At 50.8% G+C, this 22768-nt stretch overlaps 1 protein-coding gene and 1 pseudogene across 3 annotated transcripts; both read left to right on the plus strand.

The window, feature by feature from the left end:
- Window positions 1-6783: 6783 nt before the first annotated feature.
- LOC149340196 (uncharacterized) lies at window positions 6784-14436 on the plus strand. 3 transcript variants are annotated; one of them, XM_089548973.1, is made up of 12 exons: window positions 6784-6828; window positions 7185-7275; window positions 7343-7405; window positions 7465-7560; window positions 7805-7948; window positions 8008-11390; window positions 12783-12930; window positions 13012-13075; window positions 13434-13524; window positions 13695-13809; window positions 14053-14192; window positions 14252-14436. In XM_089548973.1, exons 6-12 carry the CDS (start codon window positions 10941-10943, stop codon window positions 14351-14353), a joined length of 1110 nt encoding a protein of 369 aa, XP_089405099.1. In that variant the 5' UTR covers window positions 6784-6828; window positions 7185-7275; window positions 7343-7405; window positions 7465-7560; window positions 7805-7948; window positions 8008-10940; the 3' UTR covers window positions 14354-14436. The 3 variants fall into 3 exon arrangements, with proteins under 3 accessions (XP_089405099.1, XP_089405100.1, XP_089405101.1); XM_089548974.1 differs by having other exon boundaries at window positions 13461-13524; XM_089548975.1 differs by lacking the exon at window positions 14252-14436 and adding an exon at window positions 13592-13654 and having other exon boundaries at window positions 13714-13809; window positions 14053-14174.
- Window positions 14437-20183: 5747 nt separating this feature from the next.
- On the plus strand, window positions 20184-22456 carry LOC149340197 (uncharacterized; annotated as a pseudogene).
- The last annotated feature ends 312 nt before the right edge of the window (window positions 22457-22768 follow it).

Genomic DNA, 22768 nt, shown 5'->3' on the forward strand with positions numbered 1-22768 from the left:
GGACACAACACATACACAGTGCACTCGTCCCGGACTACGTGTGATCCCGCCGTGATGTCCAGTATGCTGCCAGATTGTTTAGTCGCTATGGAGTCTCTTTGCTAAAGCTCCCAGCTTATGGGTTGATGCTAGTGATGGCTGGCTGACGGGCTTAGTTGACGAGGACAGCGGGGTGGCCGTCCGAGGCTGGAAGTCTTTGTATTGAGGCAATCTGGGCTGGAGGCTTCCAGTAGGCAATCATGAACGTTAGACCCTGCTTCCCGGTGGCCTGCTGTTCCCCCTATGTGCGTTCTCTTTCGGCGCATAACACTGTCACCTATATGGACTTTGTAGGACCTGTGAAAACTCCTCCGCCACACCCGGCCGGTGTCCCCTCTGCGATACCAGGTGACTGGATCTGGGCAGCCGTCTCCTTCATGGCGCAGCTATGCTTGGGAAGTGCCTTAAACACCGCTGCAGTGGCATATTATTCCAGGCAACACAGGCGTTTGTCGGACACTCATGACTGCTTTCGCAGTGCTTGCATCTCTGCTGTGATGACTTCATGTTCTTGCGCTTTTCCTTCTCTGCGGCTTTGAACTAGTGACGGTGGCGATTGCCATTCATTTGCCGCTTTGTGATATTATGCACCAGGCATTCTGACGAACTTTTCGAGAATCAGCAACGTGCTTGTCTTGACTGGCCATTGTTGCATTCATTCGTGCCTTGCCAACATCAATGCAGCCATTCCATATGCACCGTCTCCTCGTTGCCTTGATCGGACCTGACGCCGCAAACTTCTTTGCAATCCCATTCATGTCTGCACCACTGTCAACTTTGAATTTCACTTTTCTTCCGTCGACATACAAGGTTGTGAACTAGTTTGCGTTGCTCGATGCTTCGGACGGCTTTCCACTCTGTTGCAAAGTGATTTTACTGATAACACATTGTATTCCAAGCAATGCAGGCATTTCTCGGACGCTCATGACTGCCTTCGCAGTGCTTGAGTCTCTGCAATTATCACTTGTTATTTTCGGGCTTTTGCATCTCTGCGCCTTTAAACTGGTGACGGCAGCCATTGCCTTTCATTTGCCGCTTTTTGGAATCGTGCGCCAGGCATTCTGAAGAACATTTCAAGAATCAGCAACATGCTTGTCTCGATTGGGCACTGTTGGATTCATTCATGCCTTGCGAAGTCAGATATCAATGCAGGCGTTCCATATGCACTGGCTCATCGTTGCCTCTATCAGACCTGACGCCGCAAACTTCTTTCTAATCACATTCATGGCTGCACCACTCTCAACTATGAATTTCACATTTTTTTCCATTGACATACAAGGTTGTGAACGAGTTTGCTGTGCTTGACGGTTCTTACGGCCTTGTACATTGATGCAAAATGTTTCCACTGAGACCATGTTGTATTCCATGCAATACAGGCATTTCTCAGCGGCTCAACACTGCCTTCTCAGTGCTTGCGTCTCTGCATTGATCCCTTCATGTTCTTGCGCTTTTCCTTATCTGCGACTTTGAACTGGTGACGGCGATGATTGCCTTTCACTTGCCACTTTGTGGAATTATTCACCAGTCATTCTGATGAACATTTCAAGAATCAGCAACATGCCTTTCTCGATTAGCCACTGTTGCATTCATTTGTGCCTTGCCAACTGAGACGTCAATGCAACCGTTCCATATGCACCGGCTTATCTTCACCTCGATCAGACCTGACGTCGCAAACTTCTTTGGAATCGCATTCATGGCTGTACCACTGTCTGCTTTGGATTTCATTTTCATTGTGAACGAGTTTGATTTGCTCGACACTTCTTACGGCTTTTCAAATTGTTGCAAAATCATTCCACTGATACCACGTTGTTTTGCAGGCAATACAGGCCTTTCTCGCACGATCGATCAGGACTGCCTTCGCAGTGCTTGCGTCTGCAATGATCACTTCATATTCTTGCGCTTTTCCTTCTCTGCGCCTTTGAATTAGTGACGACGGCGATTGCCTTTCATTCGCCGCTTTGTGGAATTATGCACCAGGCATTCTGATGAACTTTTCAAGAATCAGCAACTTGCTTGTCTCGAGTGACCATTGTTCCTTTAATTCGTGCCTTGCCAGATGAAACACCAATGCAGCCGTTCCATATGCACCAGCTCATCGTTGCTTTGATCAGACCTTACGTCGCATAGTTCTTTGGAATCACATTCACGGCAGGCTCGGTGTCAGCTTTGGATTTCATTTGCATTGTGAACGAGTTTGCTTTGCTCGACGCTTCGTACGGCTTTGCACACTGCTGCATAATCGTTGCATTGTTACCTTGTTGTATTCCAGGCAATACAGGTGTTTCTCGCACCATCGATCATGACCGCCTTCGCAGTTCTTGTATCTCTGCAATGATCACTTCATGTTCTTTCGCTTTCCTTCTCTGAGCTTTTGACCTGGCGACGGCGATGACTGCTTTTCACGTGGCACTATGCGGAGTAATGCACCAGGCACTCTGACGCACTTTTCAAGAATCAGTAACATGCTTGTATCTAGTGGCCATTGTTGCTTTCAGTCCTGCCTTGCCACGTGGGACGTCATTGCAGCCGACCCATATGCACCAGCTTGTCGTTGCCTTGATCAGACCTGACGTCGCAAAACTTCTTTGGATTCACATTTACGTCTGCTTTCGATTTCATTTTCATTGTGAACGAGCTTGAACGAGGAGATTCAAGACAATGCTGTGCACAAGCATAATCCAACAGCCCTACAGGCAAACAGAATTGGTGAGACTCGATCAGTCGTCATTGGCTTTGAAAGGCACAAAGTACCCAATTACGTGAGATGCAGTAACCTGCTCACGGAGTGCACGTTGCACAGAAAACAAATCGACGTATGCTATGCGTGCGGAAGAGCGGGCCACAGAATGGACGTCTGCCCGGATGCTTTGAACACGATCTTCCGAGGGTGCGGAATCTCCAACCCCGCCAAAGACCACGGATGTGTCCCGAAGTGTGGCCATTGCGGAGGCAAACGCCTGACCGCGGACAAGGCCTGCAAAGCCCGCTTCAAGACGCCCTACGTCGTCCGCCGGTGGCGCTTTGAACGGCGCCGAGTGGAGGAAGAAGACACCGAGAGAAGGAACCGTGACAAGAGAGGTCCTGCAGGCGGACCGCGCCGTAGCGCCTCCAAACAGCGGGGCCGGTCCCACGCGCCAGGCCGCAGCAGCAGCAACGACAGTGGCGGCGGGAACGGACGCCAGAGTCGCTCCCGATCGAAGAGACCATACTGGGGCAGCAACCGCCGCTCGCACTTCCGGCCCAGTTGGAGGTCCTGGAGCGAGTCAACCGCACGCCGAGGGATCGCCGAGAAAAAGGTGGGCTGGCCGAACGGGTCTCCCGTCGCTCGAACCAGTGACACCGAATTCCCACCCCTCACAGCCTCCCATCCCCTTAACTCACAAGCAAATCCGCAAAACGACAGTAGCGAAGTGATAGAGGTGAAGAGGATCATAGATGGCCAAAGGGCTCAGATACAGGAGGAGAACGCCCAAATACGGGCGCTTAAACGCTGGCGAGTAACTGCAGCTCGGCAAATGCAGGACCCCAAAACAAATTCACGGCGGCAAACAACGCCGCACGCTTGCGCTGGGTGCCGCGGAGGGTCTCCCCTCGCCCCGCCTAGGGCAGCCGGCGGGAGAGGCTGGGGCACGCAACGTGCATCAAATAAGAGGCGATGGACGCCGAAGAGAGCCCCGCAAGCGAAAGGGAAGTCGGACAGTCGGATTTATTTGGGAACACAGAGTGGCGTTACTGAGATGTCCAATTCCGAAACGCTGTTCTCCACGTGCGTGCCCCACGTGCAGACATCTGCGCGAACATAGTGTGCAAACGCTATAGTAGCGAAAAAGCAGCAGCATGCGACGCCAATAAGATCTCTTTTCCGAAATCCCATTGAAACACCTCTTAAATAGTTGCAGCAACATTTTTTTGAAAATAATTTTCTCTTTAAAAGTGCGCCTGTTAAGCACAAAATATTAGTTTCGGTGGTGTGCAATACTTGGCCAATAGGAGAGCAAGTCATCTCTTATTTTGGGCAAACTTTGCATTTACATGCTTTTCTGCTTGTTTGTTGCAATTTATAGGCGGAATATTAAATGTTAGGGCATTCTTGATTATCGAACAGTGTTTATTTCTGCATTATTTTTTGTCCAAAAGTTGTAGTTCAGCAGGCGGTAGCTCACCGGCCCATGATGCTTTGAGCTGCCATGGTGGCTTAAAGGTGCACTGAAGAGGAATCTGAACTCGTCTTTTTGCCGCGGGAACTCGATCTACACGTTCCTAGTATTCTTAGAAACTGCGACTTATTGCCCGGTGTGGCCGATTTCCCTAATTAAATCGAATTAACATCCGGCTCCCGCCTTAAGTTTTTGAATTCTGCCTCGTACGATGGGCGGAGTCGACCGACGCGGGGAGTGCCTTTCACCCAGTCCCGTGGCGGCTTGCCGCCCTGCCATCGGCGGAGTAATACGTAGTAGTCCGTAGAAGCAAATAGTCCGCGCGTATTTTTATTTCTGCGGGCTTATTTTGCGGTTATATTATCTGCAAATGAAACTATTTATTCACAGAAACCTAAAAAACAAAATGAAGCGAAAGCAAAGCCTCCACAGAGCTGGCTGAAAGGCACTCCCCGCGTCGGTCGACTCCGCCCACCGTACGAGGCAGAATTTAAAAAAAAGGCGGGAGCCGGGCGTTAATTCGATTTAATTAGGGAAATCGGCCACACAGGGCAATAAATCGAAGTTTCTAAGAATGCTCGGAACGTGTAGATTGAGTTCCCGCGGCAAAAAGACGAGTTCAGATTCCTCTTCAGTGCACCTTTAAGTGGTCTTGAGGGACCTCCATGCCAACTAGGGACCTCCATGCAAACTTCCATAAACCGGGCGCCAGCTTTCCCTCTAGGTAATAGTAAGACTCTGTCTTGAGTAGACTGACCCTGTCTCTCCATTACATCTGAAGTGAGTCGTAACTAGTCATTACTAGTCATTAACCAGTCATGACTAGTTGGCCATTAAATAATTAGTCATGGGCCATGACTATTTAGTCGGGCTGTCGTCGTCTTCGCTATTCCCAGGGCACTTGATGACTACGTAAATAAATTAGTCATGACTAGCCAATCCAAGTCCCATAGCAGCCTCGTGTGTATCTACAGCCGTCGTCTATTTGGTGGCAAGGCTTTCGCCTCTCGATTTATTTATTTATTTATTAGTACCTCAAAGGCCCACTAGGGGCATTACATGAGGGGTGGGCATACATATCATTGAAAAAAAAATCAGTGATGAATGATTTGAAGTATTCCAGGCCAGGATGGATGAAAGCTTCAGCGGGGAGGTCATTCCAGTCTCTTGCGGTCTGGGCGAAGAATGATTTTAGCAATACTTTGATTTGAGCTAGTTGGTTGTAGCATGACATGTTTACGCAAAAGGCGTACTGGCGCTAAAAAAACGAAGACAACACAGTCCTGTCCTGTTGTGTGTGTTGTCTTCGTTTTTTTAGCGCCAGTACGCCTTTTGCGTAAACATGTAATGATTTTAGGTGCGCAGAAGTAGATGCTCGAGGTGTATGAACAGCTTTCGGATGACTGATGCGAAGTGAAAGGCGGTATGCAGGGATGATAACGGATTGGCTGAAATGCGAATGATAAAACTTGTGGAAAAGGGGGAGTCTGGCTATTTTTTGACGGGATTCAAGGCTGGGGAGGTTAGCTTTTGTTTTCAATGCTGTTACGCTGGTATGATATGAGTAATCAGAATATACAAATCTAATCGCGCGGCTCTGGACGCACTCAAGGGTTTTGGCTAGGTTAATTTGTTGGGGGTCCCAGATTGAGCATGAATATTCAAGTTTAGGACTTACAAGAGTTAAATAGGCGGACAGTTTTACGGAAGCAGGTGCCAAACGCAAGTTACGCTTTAGATAACCGAGAACACAGTTAGCTTCGTTGGTTACGTTCATTATGTGGGTGGTCCAAGAGAAATCCTGTGTAAAGCTAATACCTAAATATTTATATGAAGATGCGTGTGTTATGATAGAACCGCGAAGGGTGTAATTGGGAGTAGGATACGATTGACGACGATGAAATGATACTAGCGTTGTTTTATCAACGTTTAAAGACATCAGCCAGTTTGCGCACCACTCTTCCACAAGTCTTATGTCGCACTGCAGATGGTAAGTGTCTCTGTTACAAGTGATGCTCCGGTAGATGACGCAGTCGTCGGCGAACGAACGAACGGTGGAAGATAGATTACTTGGGAGGTCGTTGATGTAAATTAAAAATAGTCGAGGTCCTAAAACCGTGCCTTGAGGTACGCCGGAGGTAACAGGAGAAATGGAATGTGCCCCCCGATTTTTGTTCGTGCCTGTTGGAGCACAGTGCCTGTTGTCACTTTTTTCTGTCATTTTTGCTCTGTGAGCTGCTTTGACTGTTCCTAATTAAGCAATTAGACCAAGTCGCCACTCTAAGCCGTCGGACACTTCTGATTGTGTAAAACTTCGATGCTTCTTTTCATCGTTCACCACAGATCTCCCTTCTGCCTCGACATTATCCGTAGACTTCGGCTGCCCCGTGTTCCGCGCGGTCAACGACACTGCAAGCCATCTTCCGAGGGCAAAGCTTAACAGCAGCGCATCGTGCACGATATTGCAAGTGCCGCAGGGTGTTGGTCAGACGTACGTTCGCGCCCACAGTGAGCGCCAGAATTCTACATGTATGCACCCGTGTTACAGCTCTGTTTTTAATTTCGCAGATACGCGGACTTTGGCTGTGCCTTTCTCCACACGACACTTGGTATCAGTTCCAACGCTCCAAGAGTAAGCTCCCGAATTCTATACGCTTGCGCCCCTGTTACAGCTGTTTTATTCATGCGCGTGTATTCTGTGGCTGTTTGCGGAGCTTGTCCACACGATTACGTCCGAACGAATGGGTTTATGCGAAAAAGAATGGTACCATCGGATAGAGCATCAAAAAATCTCGAGAAATCGGGGGGGTTGAGGTGGGTTAGTTAATTAATTAGAGTCAAAAATGTCCAAAAAGTGGGCGGGGCTGGAGCAAAAGTGACGATACATTTGAAAACGCCGGAAGTGTGAGCGGTAACGAGCGGCGCCAAATTTGAAAACTAAGCGTGGTGCGAAGTTTGAACTTATGCTTACGCATTTCTCCAGTGCAGGTGCCACAGTGATTTTTATTTTCACAGATGCGCGGACATGAGCTCTGCCTTTCTCCACACGGCACTTGGTATCGTTCAGACGCTTGCAAGAGTAAGCTCCCGAATTCTATATGCTTGCAATGCTTGAACCCTTGTTACAGCTGTTTTTATTTTCGCAGATGCGTGAACTTTTCCTCTACCGTAGTCCACACGGCCCTTGTACATGTACGGATGCTTCAAGAGTAAGCTCCCGAATTCTGTATGCTTTTTCCTTTGTTACAGCTCTGCTTTTTTATCGCAGATGCGTCGACTATCGCTTTACCATACTCCACACGGCACTTGGACCTGTCAGTACGCTGCCACTCGGGTTCTCTTTGCACGTCTATATGTTTCGATGGTGAGTATGCCAGGTCCATGCTTCTGTTTCTTCGCTACCAGTCTTTTTAGATGTATGTGCATTTTGCAGCCCAGGACCCCCGAGCATAATAGCGAGAAGGCAGTAAAGAATTTCTTGAGCAGTGCATTTTCGTATTCCTTCCATGCTCCCTGCCTCTTCCGCTTACAGTACCCATGCAGGGGTGCTGTTTGTGCCCATTGGACGCTTTTACAGCGTGTACATGCCCTCCATGCTGTCCCTGCAGGTTCCCTTTTAGTGTCCACAAGATCGAGCTCACATCGGCTGTCCCATGCTGTCAGCACGGAGGACTCCAAGGTGCCATACGATTGTCGTGCAGGGAACCGCCATTCTGCTGCTGCTGCTGTCACAAATGCTGAATGTGTGTGCAGTAAGTGCCCACATCCTTTATACGCTTGCATCTGTTACAGTTGCATTTTTATCTTGCAGATGCGGACCTCGGTTCTGCCGTATATTCTACAGGCCACTTCATTGTGCACGGTCGAGCATACACAGTGCACTCGTCCTGGACTACGTGTGATCCCGCCGTGATGTCCAGTATGCTGCCAGATTGTTTAGTCGCTATGGAGTCTCTTTGCTAAAGCTCCCAGCTTATGGGTTGATGCTAGTGATGGCTGGCTGACGGGCTGAGTTGGCGAGGACAGCGGGGTGGCCGTCCGAGGCTGGAAGTCTTTGTATTGTGGCAATCTGGGCTGGAGGCTTCCAGTAGGCTGTCATGAACGTTAGACCCTGCTTCCCGGTGGCCTGCTGTTCCCCCTATGTGCGTTCCCTTTCGGCGCATAACACTGTCACCTATATGGACTTTGTAGGACCTGTGAAAACTCCTCCGCCACACCCGGCCGGTGTCCCCTCTGCCATACCAGGTGACTGGACCTGGGCAGCCGTCTCCTTCATGGCGCAGCTATGCTTGGGAAGTGCCTTAACCACCGCTGCAGTGTCATATTATTCCAGGCAACACAGGCGTTTCTCGGACACTCATGACTGCCTTCGCAGTGCTTGCATCTCTGCTGTGATGACTTCATGTTCTTGCGCTTTTCCTTCTCTGCGGCTTTGAACTAGTGACGGTGGCGATTGCCATTCATTTGCCGCTTTGTGATATTATGCACCAGGCATTCTGAGGAACTTTTCAAGAATCAGCAACGTGCTTGTCTTGACTGGCCATTGTTGCATTCATTCGTGCCTTGCCAACATCAATGCAGCCATTCCATATGCACCGTCTCCTCGTTGCCTTGATCGGACCTGACGCCGCAAACTTCCTTGCAATCCCATTCATGTCTGCACCACTGTCAACTTTGAATTTCACTTTTCTTCCGTCGACATACAAGGTTGTGAACTAGTTTGCGTTGCTCGATGCTTCGGACGGCTTTCCACTCTGTTGCAAAGTGATTTTACTGATAACACATTGTATTCCAAGCAATGCAGGCATTTCTCGGACGCTCATGACTGCCTTCGCAGTGCTTGAGTCTCTGCAATTATCACTTGTTATTTTCGTGCTTTTTCATCTCTGCGCCTTTAAACTGGTGACGGCAGCCATTGCCTTTCATTTGCCGCTTTGTGGAATCGTGCGCCAGGCATTCTGAAGAACATTTCAAGAATCAGCAACATGCTTGTCTCGATTGGGCGCTGTTGGATTCATTAATGCCTTGCGAAGTCAGATATCAATGCAGGCGTTCCATATGCACTGGCTCATCGTTGCCTCTATCAGACCTGACGCCGCAAACTTCTTTCTAATCACATTCATGGCTGCACCACTCTCAACTATGAATTTCACATTTTTTCCATTGACATACAAGGTTGTGAATGAGTTTGCTGTGCTTGACGGTTCGTACGGCCTTGTACATCGATGCAAAATGTTTCCACTGAGACCATGTTGTATTCCATGCAATACAGGCATTTCTCAGCGGCTCAACACTGCCTTCTCAGTGCTTGCGTCTCTGCATTGATCCCTTCATGTTCTTGCGCTTTTCCTTCTCTGCGACTTTGAACTGGTGACGGCGATGATTGCCTTTCACTTGCCACTTTGTGAAATTATACACCAGTCATTCTGATGAAGATTTCAAGAATCATCAACATGCCTTTCTCGATTAGCCACTGTTGCATTCATTTGTGCCTTGCCAACTGACACGTCAATGCAACCGTTCCATATGCACCGGCTTATCTTCACCTCGATCAGACCTGACGTCGTAAACTTCTTTGGAATCGCATTCATGGCTGTACCACTGTCTTCTTTGGATTTCATTTTCATTGTGAACGAGTTTGATTTGCTCGACACTTCTTACGGCTTTTCAAATTGTTGCAAAATCATTCCACTGATACCACGTTGTTTTGCAGGCAATACAGGCGTTTCTCGCACGATTGATCAGGACTGCCTTCGCAGTGCTTGCGTCTCTGCAATGATCACTTCATATTCTTGCGCTTTTCCTTCTCTGCGCCTTTGAATTAGTGACGACGGCGATTGCCTTTCATTCGCCGCTTTGTGGAATTATGCACCAGGCATTCTGATGAACTTTTCAAGAATCAGCAACTTGCTTGTCTCGAGTGACCATTGTTCCTTTAATTCGTGCCTTGCCAGATGAAACACCAATGCAGCCGTTCCATATGCACCAGCTCATCGTTGCTTTGATCAGACCTTACGTCGCATAGTTCTTTGGAATCACATTCACGGCAGCCCCGGTGTCAGCTTTGGATTTCATTTGCATTGTGAACGAGTTTGCTTTGCTCGACGCTTCGTACGGCTTTGCACACTGCTGCATAATCGTTGCATTGTTACCTTGTTGTATTCCAGGCAATACAGGTGTTTCTCGCACCATCGATGATGACCGCCTTCGCAGTGCTTGTATCTCTGCAATGATCACTTCATGTTCTTTCGCTTTCCTTCTCTGAGCTTTTGACCTGGCGACGGCGATGACTGCTTTTCACTTGGCACTATGCGGAGTAATGCACCAGGCACTCTGACGCACTTTTCAAAAGTCAGTAACATGCTTGTATCTAGTGGCCATTGTTGCTTTCAGTCCTGCCTTGCCACGTGGGACATCATTGCAGCCGACCCATATGCACCAGCTTGTCGTTGCCTTGATCAGACCTGACGTCGCAAAACTTCTTTGGATTCACATTTACGTCTGCTTTCGATTTCATTTTCATTGTGAACGAGCTTGAACGAGGAGATTCAAGACAATGCTGTGCACAAGCATAATCCAACGGCCCTACAGGCAAACTGAATTGGTGAGACTCGATCAGTCCTCATTGCCTTCGAAAGGCACAAAGTACCCAATTACGTGAGATGCAGTAACCTGCTCACGGAGTGCACGTTGCACAGAAAACAAATTGACGTATGCTATGCGTGCGGAAGAGCGGGCCACAGAATGGACGTCTGCCCGGATGCTTTGAACACGATCTGCCGAGGGTGCGGAATCTCCAACCCCGCCAAAGACCACGGATGTCTCCCGAAGTGTGGCCATTGCGGAGGCAAACGCCTGACCGCGGACAAGGCCTGCAAAGCCCGCTTCAAGACGCCCTACGTCATCCGCCGGCGGCGCTTTGAACGGCGCCGAGTGGAGGAAGAAGACACCGAGAGAAGGAACCGTGACAAGAGAGGTCCTGCAGGCGGACCCCGCCGTAGCGCCTCCAAACAGCGGGGCCGGTCCCACGCGCCAGGCCGCAGCAGCAGCAACGACAGTGGCGGCGGGAACGGCCGCCAGAGTCGCTCCCGATCGAAGAGACCATACTGGAGCAGCAAACGCCGCTCGCACTTCCGGACCATTTCGAGGTCCTGGAGCGAGTCAACCGCACGCCGAGGGATCGCCGAGAAAAAGGTGGGCTGGCCAAACGGGTCTCCCGTCGCTCGAACCAGTGACACCGAACTCCCACCCCTCACAGCCTCCCATCCCCTTAACTCACAAGCGAATCCGCAAAACGACAGTAGTGAAGTGATAGAGCTTAAGAGGATCATGGAGCGCCAAAGCGCTCAGATCGAGGAGCAGAACGCCCAAATACGGGCGCTTATGAATAAGATTAAAACGCTGGCGAGTAACGGCAGCTCGGCAAATGCAGGACCCCAAAACAAATGCACGGCGGCAAACAACGCAGCACGCTTGCGCAGGGTGCCGCTAAGCGACTCCCCTCGCCCCGCCTAGGGCAGCCGGCGGGAGAGGCTAGGGCCACGCAACGTGCATCAAATAAGAGACGATGGACAGGGAAGAGAGCTCCGCGAGCGAAAAGGAAGTCGGACAGTCGGATTTATTTGGGAACACAGAGTGGCGTTACTAAGTTGTCCAATTCCGAAACGCTGTTCTCCATGTGCGTGCCCCACGTGCAGACATCTGCGCGAACAGAGTGTGCAAATGCTATAGTAGCGAAAAAGCAACAGCATGCGACGCCAATAAAAGATTTCTCTTTTCCGAAATCCCATTGAAAGACCTCTTAAATAGTTTCAGCATCATTTTTTTGAGAATATATTTCTCTTTAAAAGTGCGCCTGTTAAGCACGAAATATTAGTTTCGGTGGTGTGCAATACTTGGCCAATAGGAGAGCAAGTCATCTCTTATTTTCGGCAAACTTATTTTCGGCAAAAAAGCTCACCGGCCCATGATTCTTTGAGCACTCTTGGTGGCTTAAGTGGTCCTGAGGGACCTCCATGCAAACTACGGATCTCATGCAAACTTCCATAAACCGGGCACCAGCTTTCTTTCTAGGTAATAGTAAGACTCTGTCTTGAGTAGACTGACCCTGTCTGTCCATTTCATCTGAAGTAAGTCGTAACTAGTCATTAACCAGTCATGACTAGTTGGTCATTAACTAACTAGTCATGGGCCATGACTAATTATTCGGGCTTTCGTCGTCCTCGCTATTCCCAGGGCACTTGATAACTACGTAAATAAATAAATTAGTGATGACTATCGAATCCAAATTGTCTCATAGCCGCCTCGTGTGTGACTACACCCATAGAGCTAATATACCAACTTCTACAGCCGTCGTCTATTTGGTGGCAAGGCTTTCGCCTCCCGCACTTGAGATCGTCAAAGTGCCCCCCGATTTTTGTTCATGCCTGTTGGAGCACAGTGCCTGTTGTCGCTTTTTTGTCATTTTTGCTCTGTGCGTTGCTTTTACTGTCCCTAATTAAGCAACTAGACCAAGTCGCCACTCGAAACCATCGGACACTTCTGACTGTGTACAACTTCCATGCTTCTTTTCCTCGTTCAACGCAGATCTCCCTTCCGCCTGGACATTATCCGTCGACTTCGGCTGCCCCGTGTTCCGTGTGGTCAACGACTCTGCAAGCCATCACCCGAGGACAATGCTTAACAGCAGCGCATCGTGCACGATATTGCAAGTGCCGCAGCGTGTTGGTCAGACGTACGTACGTTCGCGCCCGCAGTGAGCGCCAGAATTCTACATGTATGTACCCGTGTTACAGCTCTGTTTTTAATTTCGCAGATACGCGTACTTTGGCTGTGCCTTTCTCCACACGACACTTGGTATCAGTTCCAACGCTCCAAGAGTAAGCTCCCGAATTCTATACGCTTGCGCCCCTGTTACAGCTGTTTTATTCATGCGCGAGCATTCCGTGGCTATTTTTGCGGAGCTTGTCCACACGATTTTGTCCGAATGAATGGGTTTATGCGAAAAAGAATGGTACCATCGGATAGAACATCAAAAAATCTCAAGAGAAATCAGGAGGTTGAGGTGGGTTAGTTAATTAATTAGAGGCAAAATGTCCAAAAAGTGGGCGGGACCGGAGCAAAAGTGACGCCACATTTGAAAACGCCGAAAGTGTGAGCTGTAACGAGCGGCGCCAAATTTGAAAACGAAGCGTGGTGCGAAGTTTGAACTCATGCTTACGCATTTCTCCAGTGCAGGTGCCACAGTGATTTTTATTTTCGCAGATGCGCGGACTTCAGCTCTGCCTTTCTCCACACGGCACTTGGTATCGTTCAGACGCTTGCAAGAGTAAGCTCCCGAATTCTATGTGCTTGCAATGCTTGAACCCTTGTTACAGGTGTTTTTATTTTCGCAGATGCATGAACTTTTTCTCTACCGCAGTCTACACGGCCCTTGTACATGTACGGGTGCTTCAAGAGTAAGGTCCCGAATTCTGTATGCTTTTTCCTTTGTTACAGCCCTGTTTTTTTATCACAGATGCGTGGACTATCGCTTTACCATACTCCACACGGCACCTGGACCTGTTAATACGCTTCCACTTGGGTTCTGTTTGCACCTTTATATGTTTCGATGGTGAGTATGCCAGGTCCATGCTTCTGTTTCTTTGCTACTAGCAGCCTGTCTTTTTAGATTTATGTGCATTTTGCAGTCCAGGACCCTCGAGCGAGAAGGCTATAAAGAATTTCTTGAGCAGTGCATTTTCCTATTCCTTCCATGCTCTCCGCCTCTTCCGCTTACAGTACCTATGCAGGGGTGCTGTTTGTGCCCATTGGACGCTTTTACAGTGTGTGCATGCCCTCCATGCTTTCCCTGCAGGTTCCCCTTTAGTATCCACAAAATCGAGCTCACATCACGCATCACATCACATCAGCACGCAGGACTCCGAGGTGCCATACCATTGTCGTGCAGGGAACCCCATTCTGCTGCGGCGGTCACAAACGCTGAATGTCTGTGCAGTAAGTGCCCGCATCTTTTATACGCTTGCATCTGGTACAGTTGCATTTTTATCTCGCAGATGCGGACTGCGGTTCTGCCGTATACTCTACAGGCCACTTCATCGTGCACGGTCGGGCATACACGGTGCACTCGTCCCGGACTACGTGTGATCCCGCCGTGACGTCCAGTATGCTGCCAGGTTGTTTAGTCCCCATGGAGTCTCTTTGCTAAAGCTCCCAGCATATGGGTTGATGCTAGTGATGGCTGGCTGACAGGCTGAGTTGACGAGGACAGCGGGGTGGCCGTCCGAGGCTGCAAGTCTTTGTATTGAGGCAATCCGGGCTGGAGGCTTCCAGTAGGCTGTCATGAACGTTAGACCCTGCTTCCCGGTGGCCTGCTGTGCCCCTTATGTGCGTTCTCTTTCGGCGCATAACACTGTCACCTATATGGACTTTGTAGGACCTGTGAAAACTCCTCCGCCACACCCGGCCAGTGTCCCCTCTGCCATACCAGGTGACCGGACCTGGGTAGCAGTCTCCTTCATGGCGCAGCTATGATTGGGAAGTGCCTTAACCACCGCTGCAGTGGCATATTATTCCAGTCAACACAGGCGTTTCTCAGACACTCATGACTGCCTTCGCAGTGCTTGCATCTCTGCTGTGATGACTTTATGTTCTTGCGCTTTCCCTTCTCTGCGCCTTTGAACTGGTGACGGTGGCGATTGCTATTCATTTGCCACTTTGTGATATTATGCACCAGGCATTCTGACGAACTTTTCAAGAATCAGCAACGTGCTTGTCTTGACTGGCCATTGTTGCATTCATTCGTGCCTTGCCAACATCAATGCAGCCATTCCATATGCACCGTCTCCTCGTTGCCTTGATCAGACCTGACGCCGCAAACTTCTTTGCAATCCCATTCATGTCTGCACCACTGTCAACTTTGAATTTCACTTTTCTTCCGTTGACATGCAAGGTTGTGAACGAGTTTGCGTTGCTGGATGCTTCGGACGGCTTTCCACTCTGTTGCAAAGTGATTTTACTGATACCATATTGTATTCCAGGCAATGCAGGCATTTCTCGGACGCTCATGACTGCCTTCGCAGTGCTTGAGTCTCTGCAATGATCACTTTGTATTCCTGTGCTTTTCCATCTCTGCGCCTTTGAACTGGTGACGGCAGCCATTGCCTTTGATTTGCCGCTTTGTGGAATCGTGCACCAGGCATTCTGAAGAACATTTCAAGAATCAGCAACATGCCTTTCTCGATTAGCCACTGTTGCATTCATTTGTGCCTTGCCAAGTGAGACGCAAATGCAGGCGTTCCATACGGACTGGCTCATCGTTGCCTCTATCAGACCTGACGCCGCAAACTGCTTTGTAATCACATTCATGGCTGCACCACTGTCAACTATGAATTTCACATTTTTTCCATTGACATACAAGGTTGTGAATGAGTTTGCTGTGCTCGACGCTTCGTACGGCCTTGTACACTGATGCAAAATATTTCCACTGAGACCCTGTTGTATTCCATGCAATACAGGCATTTCTCAGCGGCTCAGCACTGCCTTCTCAGTGCTTGCGTCTCTGCAATGATCCCTTCATGTTCTTGCGCTTTTCCTTCTCTGCGACTTTGATCTGGTTACGGCGATCATTGCCTATCACTTGCCACTTTGTGGAATTATACACCAGTCATTCTGATGAACATTTCAAGAATCAGCAACATGCCTTTCTCGATTAGCCACTATTGCATTCATTTGTGCCTTGCCAAGTGAGACGTCAATGCAACCGTTCCATATGCACCGGCTTATCTGCAACTCGGTCATACCTGACGTCGCAAACTTCTTTGGAATCACATTCACGGCGGTACCACTGTCTGCTTTGGATTTCATTTTCATTGTGAACGAGTTTGATTTGCTCGACACTTCTTACGGCTTTTCAAACTGTTGCAAAATCATTCCACTGATACCACATTGTATTCCAGGCAATACAGGCGTTTCTCGCACGATCGATCAGGACTGCCTTCGCAGTGCTTGCGTCTCTGCAATGATCACTTCATATTCTTGCGCTTTTCCTTCTCTGCGGCTTTGAATTCGTGACGACGGCGATTGCCTTTCATTCGCCGCTTTGTGGAATTATGCACCAGGCATTCTGATGAACTTTTCAAGAATCAGCAACTTGCTTGTCTCGAGTGGCCATTGTTCCATTAATTCGTGCCTTGCCAGATGGGACATTAAGGCAGCCGTTCCATATGCACCGGCTCATCGTTGCTTTGATCAGACCTTACGTGGCATAGTTCTTTGGAATCACATTCACGGCAGCCCCAGTGTCAGCTTTGGATTTCATTTGCATTGTGAACGAGTTTGCTTTGCTCGACGCTTCGTACGGCTTTGCACACTGCTGCATAATCGTTCCATTGTTACCTTGTTGTATTCCAGGCAATACAGGAGTTTGTCGCACCATCGATCATGACCGCCTTCGCAGTGCTTGCATCTCTGCAATGATCAGTTCATGTTCTTTCGCTTTTCCTTCTCTGAGCTTTTGAACTGGTGACGGAGATGACTGCTTTTCACTTGGCACTATGCGGAATCATGCACCAGGCACTCTGACGCACTTTTCAAGAATCAGTAATGTGCGTGTCCCTAGTGGCCATTGTTGCTTTCAGTCATGCCTTGCCACATGGGACATCAGTGCTGCCGACCCATATGCACCAGCTTGTCGTTGCCTTGATCAGACCTGACGTCGCAAAACTTTTTTGGATTCACATTCACTGCTGAACCACTGTCTGCTTTGGATTTCATTTTCATTGTGAACCAGCTTGAACGAGGAGATTCAAGACAATGCTGTGCACAAGCATAATCCAACGGCCGTACACGCAAACGGAATTGGTGAGACTCGATGAGACGTCATTGCCTTCGAAAGGCACAAAGTACCCAATTACGTGAAACGCAGTAACCTGCTCACGGAGTGCACGTTGCACAGAAAAAATAGACTTATGCTATGCGTGCGGAAGAGTGGGCCACAGAATGGACGTGTGCCCGGATCCTTTGAACACGATCTGCCGAGGGTGCGGAATCTCCAACCCCGCCAAAGACCACGGATGTGTCCCGAAGTGTAGCCTGTGCGGAGGCAAACGCCTGACCGCGGACAAGGCCTGCAAAGCCCGCTTCAAGACACCCTACGTCGTTCGCCGGCGGCGCTTTGAACGGCGCCGAGTGGAGGAAGAAGACACCGAGAGAAGGAACCGTGACAAGAGAGGTCCTGCAGGCGGACCCCGCCGTAGCGCCTCCAAACAGCGGGGCCGGTCACACGCGCCAGGCCGCAGCAGCAACGACAGTGGCGGTGGGAACGGCCGCCAGAGTTGCTCCCGATCCAAGAGACCATACTGGGGCAGCAACCGCCGCTCGCACTACCGGCCCAGTTCGAGGTCCTGGAGCGAGTCAACCGCACGCCGAGGGATCGCCGAGAAAAAGGTGGGCTGGCCAAGCAGGTCTCCCGTCGCTCGAACCAGTGACACCGAATTCCCACCCCTCACAGCCTCCCATCCCCTTAACTCACAAGCGAATCCGCAAAACGACAGTAGCGAAGTGATAGAGCTTAAGAGGATCATAGAGCGCCAAAGCGCTCAGATCCAGGAGCAGAACGCCCAAATACGGGCGCTTATTAATAAGATTAAAACGCTGGCGAGTAACGGCAGCTCGGCAAATGCAGGACCCGAAAACAAATGCACGGCGGTAAACAACGCCGCAGGCTTGCGCGGGGTGCCGCGGAGGGACTCCCCTCGGCCCGCCTAGGGCAGCCGGCGGGAGAGGCTGGGGCGTGCGTCAAATAAGAGGCGATGGACGCCGAAGAGAGCCCCGCGAGTAGAGGAAGCGGCAACTGCAGAGACCACGGGAACGACACAGATCCCGCGAGAAGGAGAGCTGATGGCTATTTTGGCCGCAATTTCCCAAATTAGCGAAAGGCTAGGCAAAATGGACGCCCGACTCGATGCTGTCGAGAGTCAGCCTCACACGCCATCGGTGAAGCACAAGCACCTAGCGCCAAAAGTAGCCGAAAAAAAAAACGCAGTCGCGAAAGGGCGCAATCGACTCGAGACGTCCGGAAAGTATGATGCAGAAGCCAAGTAAGAAGCACAAGACCGGAGGGATCCCACCGTAATGTACCAATGGAACTGCCGCGGGATTCGCAACAAAGAAGCGGAACTAATGTTACACATTGACGGGCAAGAAAAGCCCGATGTGATTGCTCTACAGGAAACAAACGGGAAACTAAGATTCCCGGGGTGCTTCACTTACACGGACCACACGGCGAACGGAACGGAGTTGCTCGTCCGCAGCAACGTGGAAGTAACTCAACACGTCACGGCGCAGGGCGGGTGCAAGCACACGCTGGTCGGAATTCATGCGAGAAAAGTTTGCAGCTCGGGCAATTTATTTGTAATGAGCGCGTACTGCCGGCCGTCACAACGGCAGTACGAATTCAACCGCATCGTGAGCCAGGCGAAAGGGTTGGCGGGGACCAAGCCGCTCCTGATCCTCGGCGACTTTAACGCCCCTCACACAACGTGGGGCTATAAGTTCCAGTCCAAGAGAGGAAATGCATTGGCCAAAGCGATGGAGGATCACGAGATGGCCCTCCTGTACGAGCCGTACGTAACCACCAGAAGAGGCAACAGTGCCGCGAGGGACACCACGACGGACCTGTCGTGGTTATCGGACACTCAGACGTCTCCTGGAGAAGCGAAGAGGTGGACCTGGGGTCTGACCACAGCATGATCGGCATCGCAATCCGAGGCTCCCGATATCGGGCTGTGCTGGGGAGGCCGCGGATCACGGATTGGTACAAGATGAGAAAGTTTACCAAGAACAAGGACACGCGCCCAATGAAGAATCGGGACAAGCTAAAACACAGCAGACCTACACTGAATGGGCGAGGGACCAGAAGAAGACACTCCAAAAATTTACCCAAGAAATCGCAACGACGTCGCAGACACCGTACGTGGACGCCAGACTGACCCACATGTGGGCGGCCCGACACTCGTTAACGCGGCGGTGGGAGCGTGAGAGACACAACAAAAAGCTGGTCAAGCGCATAGCAGTCTTGAACAAACAGATCGCCGAGCACGCGGCCAAACTATGTAGGGAAAATTGGCTAAAGACCTGCGACGGCCTGCAGGGCAAGCACTCGACGTGGAAGACTTGGTGTCTCTTGAGGTATCTGATCGACCCGCTGAGTAGCAAAACTGTGACCAATCGCAACCTCACCAAAGTATTGAACACGTACAAGGGAGAGGGCTGCAGGCTCCTGGAAGACCTGAAGGCGAAGTACCTAAAGACAGAGAAGGGCCAGTACCCGGCGCCCGAGAGGTACGAAGGACCCGACAACAAAGAGCTGGACCGGCCGTTTACCACGACGGAACTGTGGACAGCGATAGATGAAAGTAACAAGAGAAGTACACCCGGCAGGGACGCCATAACTTACAAACTACTCGGTAACATGAGCAGTACAGCGGCCTGCGGCCTCTTAGAGCACATCAACGAAGCCTGGGAGAGCTTGCGGTTGCCAAAAGAGTAGAAGGCCGCCGAGGTCCGCTTCATTCCAAAGCCCGGCAAGGCCCTCCCTATAGATAACATGCGGCCCATCTCCCTCACGTCCTGCGTGGGGAAGGTGATGGAGGGCATGGACGTTCGCCGGCTGCAGAAGCACCTGGAAGAAATATATCAGATGCCGGAGACGATGTAGTACGGCTTCAGGCAACATCTCAGCACCCAAGACGTAATGATCCAACTCCACGAACTGGTCGTCAAGCCAGCAACGAGGCATGCGCCTCGAGGGATACTCGCCCTCCACCTGAAGGGAGCTTTTGACAACGTGCCCACAGCGTGTTGCACAGTCTGAACAAGACCAGATGTGGCCGAAAGACATTCGGCTACATAAAAGATTTTCTGTCAAACCGAACGGCGACGACCACGGTAGGGGAGGAGAAGTCGGACCCTGTCGAGCTCGGCGATATGGGCACCCCTCAGGGATCGGTCTTGTCGCCCCTGCCTCGGGCAGAGGCAGGAGGGCCTCTGCCCGATCTACTCAAGCAAATCGAAGGCGTGGACCACGCGTTCTATGCCGACAATGTTACGGTGTGGACGGCCCGAGCTGTGTCCGATGCCTGGGTGGAGGAAGCCTTGCAGCGGGCGGCAACGACCGTGCACGAGTACGCAAAGTCGTGCGGACTGGGCTGCGCTCCCCAGAAATCAGAGCTGCTCATGATCCAACCGGGAAAATCCAAGAAGGAGCTGCAGCCGGACGAGGCCATCACCGTCGACGGAATGGCCATCAAGCCAACACAGCAGGTTAGGATTCTTGTCCTACAACTTCAGAGCGACGGGAAGGCGCACGCCGCCGTCAGGAAGATCAAGACTACAACCGAACAGATATTTAGTACGATTCGGAGGGTATCTAACAGAAACCGAGGCCTTAAAGAGGACAATGCCATGCGCCTGCTACGTGCGTCCGTCGTGTCACGGGTTACTTACTCCGCCCCGTATCTCCAGCTGACGAAGGCCAATAGGGACACCTTAAACACGATGCTTCGTAAGCCAACGAAGCAAGCACGGGGCATGCCCGTATGCTCGTCCACGCAAAGACTGCTAGACATGGGCGCCCACAACATGGTGGAGGAGCTCGTCGAAGCCCACTTCTCCAATCAGAGAATCCGGCTCAGTCACACGGAACACGGACGAGCCATCCTACGTAAGATAGGATGGCAGATCGAGCCAGTACCTATCAAGGCGGCCCTTCAAAAAGACTGGAAGACGACCATTCAGACCAAACCCCTTCCCCGGAACATGATGCCGGGCAAGGACGACGAGAGGCGCATCGCACGGGCAAAAGTCACAGCCCGGAAGCTGGAAAAGAACCCCAGGGTCCTCTACGCGGACGCCTCGCTCCGAAAACACAGTAACCGTGCCGCGGTGGTGGTTACTTCAAAAGACAGGCTGATCGTCAGCGCGTCCCTGAAGACAACAGACTCCGTAGTTGCCGAAGAAGCGGCCGTGGCCCTCGCACTCGCACAGCCGAGCGTGGACACCGTGGTCACCGACTAAAGACAGCCTATGGAAGCTTCTGCACGGAGGTAATCTCGTCTGCGGCCCAAACCATTCTATCCAAGTGCAAGCCTCCGGGAAGAGCCTTAGAGCTCGTGTGGGTCCCGGCTCACTCACAGGTAGCAGGCAACACCATCGCTGACTACCATGCCCGAGAAATGTCAATACGGGCCGAGCACGAGCCGGAAGAGCTACCGCACCCGGTTACCAGCTTTCGGGACATTACCCAGATGTACCGAGAGGAAAGGTGCAGACTGCCAGAACCGCACTCCAAACTCACCAGGCAACAGACGATCCGGCGTCGAGCGCAGGCGGGATCGCTTGCGCAACCGGTACTGATGACCCGCATGTACAGTACGCTGCGGAACACGATACGCTCTGTCCTTTTTGCAGAAGAGAAAAGGGCACCCTGCCGCACGTCTTGGCACCGTGCACAAAACTCTAGGCGCCCCCATCCTCCCCTTCCCGCCAACACCTCCAATCCCCAACCCCTTGAGCGATGGCAGATCTTGTTAGCCAGCCCCGCCCTACCGATTCAGCTCGCACTGACGGACAGGGACCAGGAGCTGCTGGGAACATATGGGCCCCGTAATTAGGGAACCACCCCGTCTGGTGCCTGCGTGCTCCACCGATATATTTCGGGCCCAATAAATGTTGATTCGTCATCATCATCGACGCAACGCCAGCGACGCATCGCAAGTTATCAACCCGCGTCCTTGCTGCCTGCAAGGCATTCCCGCTTCACCTGGGACGCTCTGTATCTGAAGGACTCTTTCCTTTTGTCCGTGGTGTACGCGTGCCGAGTGTGTTTTTCTTGTTGTTTTTGTTTTTTTGGCCTTTTTCCTTTAAAGTATAAACACGGCTTCGTTGTGTTTTATTTGACCTGTTTGTTTTCTTCTTCGAACCTGCACACGATAGCGTTCCCCTCCGGCAGCCGGGGACGCGTCACCCAATTCGCGACACCGAGGCCAGCTTGTACTGATGGGAAACGAGAGAAACTGGTGCCAGCGCTTAGAGAAGCATATTCGGTCATCTGTATTCCCAGCACCAGCGTCCAGTCTACCACATCGATCTTCAAGCATCGTGAACTGGACTCTGAAAAATATTACTCTGACTTTCTACTGCAGTCGCATTCTTTTAAGAACTTCACAACCTCAACTGTGCCAATAAATGCGCACTCCCAATCTCCTAGGCTTCGAGTTTTCCTGTCGCCACTTCTGTGCCCACTGGCGTTAGCCAGTTTGAGCCCGACGTAGCTGACAAAACAAGTCGTGGTTTCGAAGAGTAGCCGAATTGGTAAAGGGCTTTTACACTGCTGAAGATTCGATGGAGTGAAATTAGCAACCATGAGTGAAAAGTGCACCCTGCTTTCTACACAAGGTGCCCAAAGCGTCGAAGAGGCTAGTAGACTTGCAACCAGTACAAAACTCGCAGAGATAAGCTAGCACAGTGCCGCTTTCTGGGCAGAACAATTTAGGGGGGCAGAACAATTGACT

This window comes from Amblyomma mixtum, chromosome 6, assembly GCF_055824585.1.
Source record: "Amblyomma mixtum isolate Tamu chromosome 6, ASM5582458v1, whole genome shotgun sequence".
NCBI classification, from domain to species: domain Eukaryota; kingdom Metazoa; phylum Arthropoda; class Arachnida; order Ixodida; family Ixodidae; genus Amblyomma; species Amblyomma mixtum.

Coding starts and splice junctions, on each gene's coding strand:
- LOC149340196 (XM_089548973.1), top strand. CDS start 10,941: ATGGACGTCTGCCCGGATGCTTTGAACACGATCTGCCGAGGGTGCGGA. Junction 12,931..13,011: donor CCGCAGCGTGTTGGTCAGAC/GTACGTACGTTC, acceptor TTAATTTCGCAG/ATACGCGTACTTTGGCTGTG. Junction 13,525..13,694: donor TCGTTCAGACGCTTGCAAGA/GTAAGCTCCCGA, acceptor CCTTTGTTACAG/CCCTGTTTTTTTATCACAGA.